Below are 2,500 nucleotides of genomic sequence, written 5' to 3'. Positions count from 1 at the left end.
GATATCCTAAATTTGGTTAATGATCTTGAAAAATACATTGCTAAAGGGGATCAACGAATTCATTTTTCCTCCGATGTAATATCTGTTGGAGGAGGATTCCTGACCGAACAAATCATTTTGAAATACTCTCCACCTTTTCTTATTTTGCTCCAATTCATTCCCAATCCTGAATTATGTAAAAGAAAAACAACATTGCCGAATGCGCTAATAAGATAAACCGTCTCCAGGCTGACAAAAAGTTCCTAGCCAAAAGGCACTGATCCTTTGCCTACCGTGTGTTCGTTGCCTCAGATGGTACCACAACAGCGAGCTGCTGGTTAATGAGTCCCGGAGATCACTCACCATTCACCAGATCCCACGCGCTTTCCATCAGGATGCTGTGTCTTGGGGTTTTTGTCTCACTTTTCCCCTCATTTCCCTTTTTTGCTCCCCATGGGTATCTCCCTGTCGGAACTTTGCCCGGGGTTTGAGTAGTGAATTTTGTTTGTATATTTTGGGCTTTATCTCTCTCTCTCTCTCCTCTCTCCTTCTCTCTCTCCCCTTTTGTCTTTTCTCTTCTCTCCCCTCTCTTCTCTCTCTTTCACCCTCTCTATCTCTTCTACCCCCCTTTTTTTTTTACCCCTCCCCCTCTCTGTCCCACTCTTCCCCTTTCCTTCTCGGTCTCACCTCTTCCCTTTCTTTCTGTCTCTCACCTCTCTCTTTGTTTCAGTTTCTCTCTCTCTCTCTCTCTCTCTCTCTCTCTCTCTCTTATTCATATTCCCTCTCCTACAGACACGTGTGTGAAATTTTCCCCTTACATTTCCCCCTTTTTTGCCCGGTTTTCATCTTTTCTTTTTTTTAACATTTTTCAAGTTTTTAATATAAAAATTTTCATACCAGAACCTTCGTATTCATTTCTTTTTAAAAAAAGTTGAGCGAGCTTGCGGTATGCTTTAGGGAAATGCCTGGTACTGAAAATACACATTTCGTAGCAAGAAGGGCTAAAACTTTAAATTGGGGCCTCACACTCGTATGCGTGTGGTGGGGTGTGTGTTCTGTTTGGGTGTGTTTGGTGGTGTGGGGTGTGTTTGGGTTTTTTTGGTGTGTATGTCGTTGGTGTGTGTGTGTGAATGTGTTTGTTTTGTTCTTATTATATGTGCTTTATGTACGTGTGCACAGTGTGAAATACATAACATACATACATATTATAGAAATTATATATATAATATAAATATATAATTTTTAAAAATACTGTAATTTTTAAACATATATATTATATAAAATATATATAAAAAAAAAAATATATATATATATGTATAATATATATAATAATATAAAATATATATATATAAAATATAAAATATACATGAAATATTTTTACATATATATCAATCTATTATATATATATATAATAAAATTATATAATTATAATATATATAAAATAATATATATATATAAATATATGAAATATTTATACACACCACACACCACAACACAAAATATGTATATAATTAAAAAAAAATATAAAATTATATATAAATTTATATATATAATAAAATATAATATAAAAAAATATATAAAATTTTAAACATAAAATATAAATATATTATATATTATATATATTTAAAAAAATAAAAATATATATATATTTTTAATATATAAAATATCCTATAGTATATTACACACACACACACACACACATATGTATATATATATGTGTGTAAAAATTTTAAAAAATATATATAAATATATATTTGTATATATATATGTGTGGGGTGTTTTGTGTGTTGTGGTGGTGGGGTGTTTGTGGGTGTGTTGTGTGTGTGGTGTGTGTGTGTGTGTGTATGTGAAATTTTGTGTGGGTTAAGATTCGTGTTGGTTAATAATTAAACAAAGATGAAAAGTTCAATTTCATCAAATCAGAATACTATCCCCAACTAAAAACAAATTAAACTTCCAGATAAGAAACGCACTTAACCTGAATCACCCCCTTTTTGGCACAGTGCGCGCGCGCGCACCCACACCCCACACATGTTTGTAGAGAATGATGAAAGTTTCAAATCGATTGTAGTTTGTATGAGAAATTAAAGTATTCATGTAAGGGGGGCTGTAAAATAAAATATGTGTGATGTATTTATGCAAGTATGATGTATGTAAGTTGTATGAAAGAAAGCATGTAGCATATTTTGCATACATGTATGTGCGTACTTATTTTTTATGCATATTGTTTAAAAATTTAATTTATTTAAGCCGCTCATAGTTGGGATCGAGAGAAACGCGTAAGAAACCCAAACCCCCGAGAGGTAATCTAGACGAAATATTTGGCCAATCTTCAAATCCGGTTTTGGCTCAATGACCATTATTCCCCTACAAGGGCCTTTCCTTGTCATACAATGTTTCAGTTTTATCGTAATGAGGACGGAACCGGGGTGTCACATTTAATTGCAGGCAATACACCACAAACACACACACATATAAAACAAAAAAAAAACACATTTCGTGAAACAACGTTTCCTATGCC

The 2,500-nt window shown here is 33.0% G+C and overlaps 1 protein-coding gene across 1 annotated transcript in view; it reads left to right on the top strand.

Moving 5' to 3' along the window:
• Positions 1-2,500, top strand: part of LOC122253528 (irregular chiasm C-roughest protein) — a gene marked incomplete in the record, with an annotated part of 239,931 nt that overhangs the window by 177,524 nt on the left and 59,907 nt on the right. The window contains 1 exon segment of the mRNA XM_086537451.1: positions 292-387. Within this exon segment, the coding sequence (XP_086393577.1) occupies positions 292-387 (96 nt within the window).

This window comes from Penaeus japonicus, unplaced genomic scaffold (genome assembly GCF_977035675.1).
Source record: "Penaeus japonicus unplaced genomic scaffold, GWHDUDI00000001_assembly GWHDUDI00000001, whole genome shotgun sequence".
Lineage (NCBI taxonomy): Eukaryota > Metazoa > Arthropoda > Malacostraca > Decapoda > Penaeidae > Penaeus > Penaeus japonicus.
Note: the sequence above shows the minus strand (reverse complement) of the source record. Positions and strands in the feature narration are given on the sequence as shown.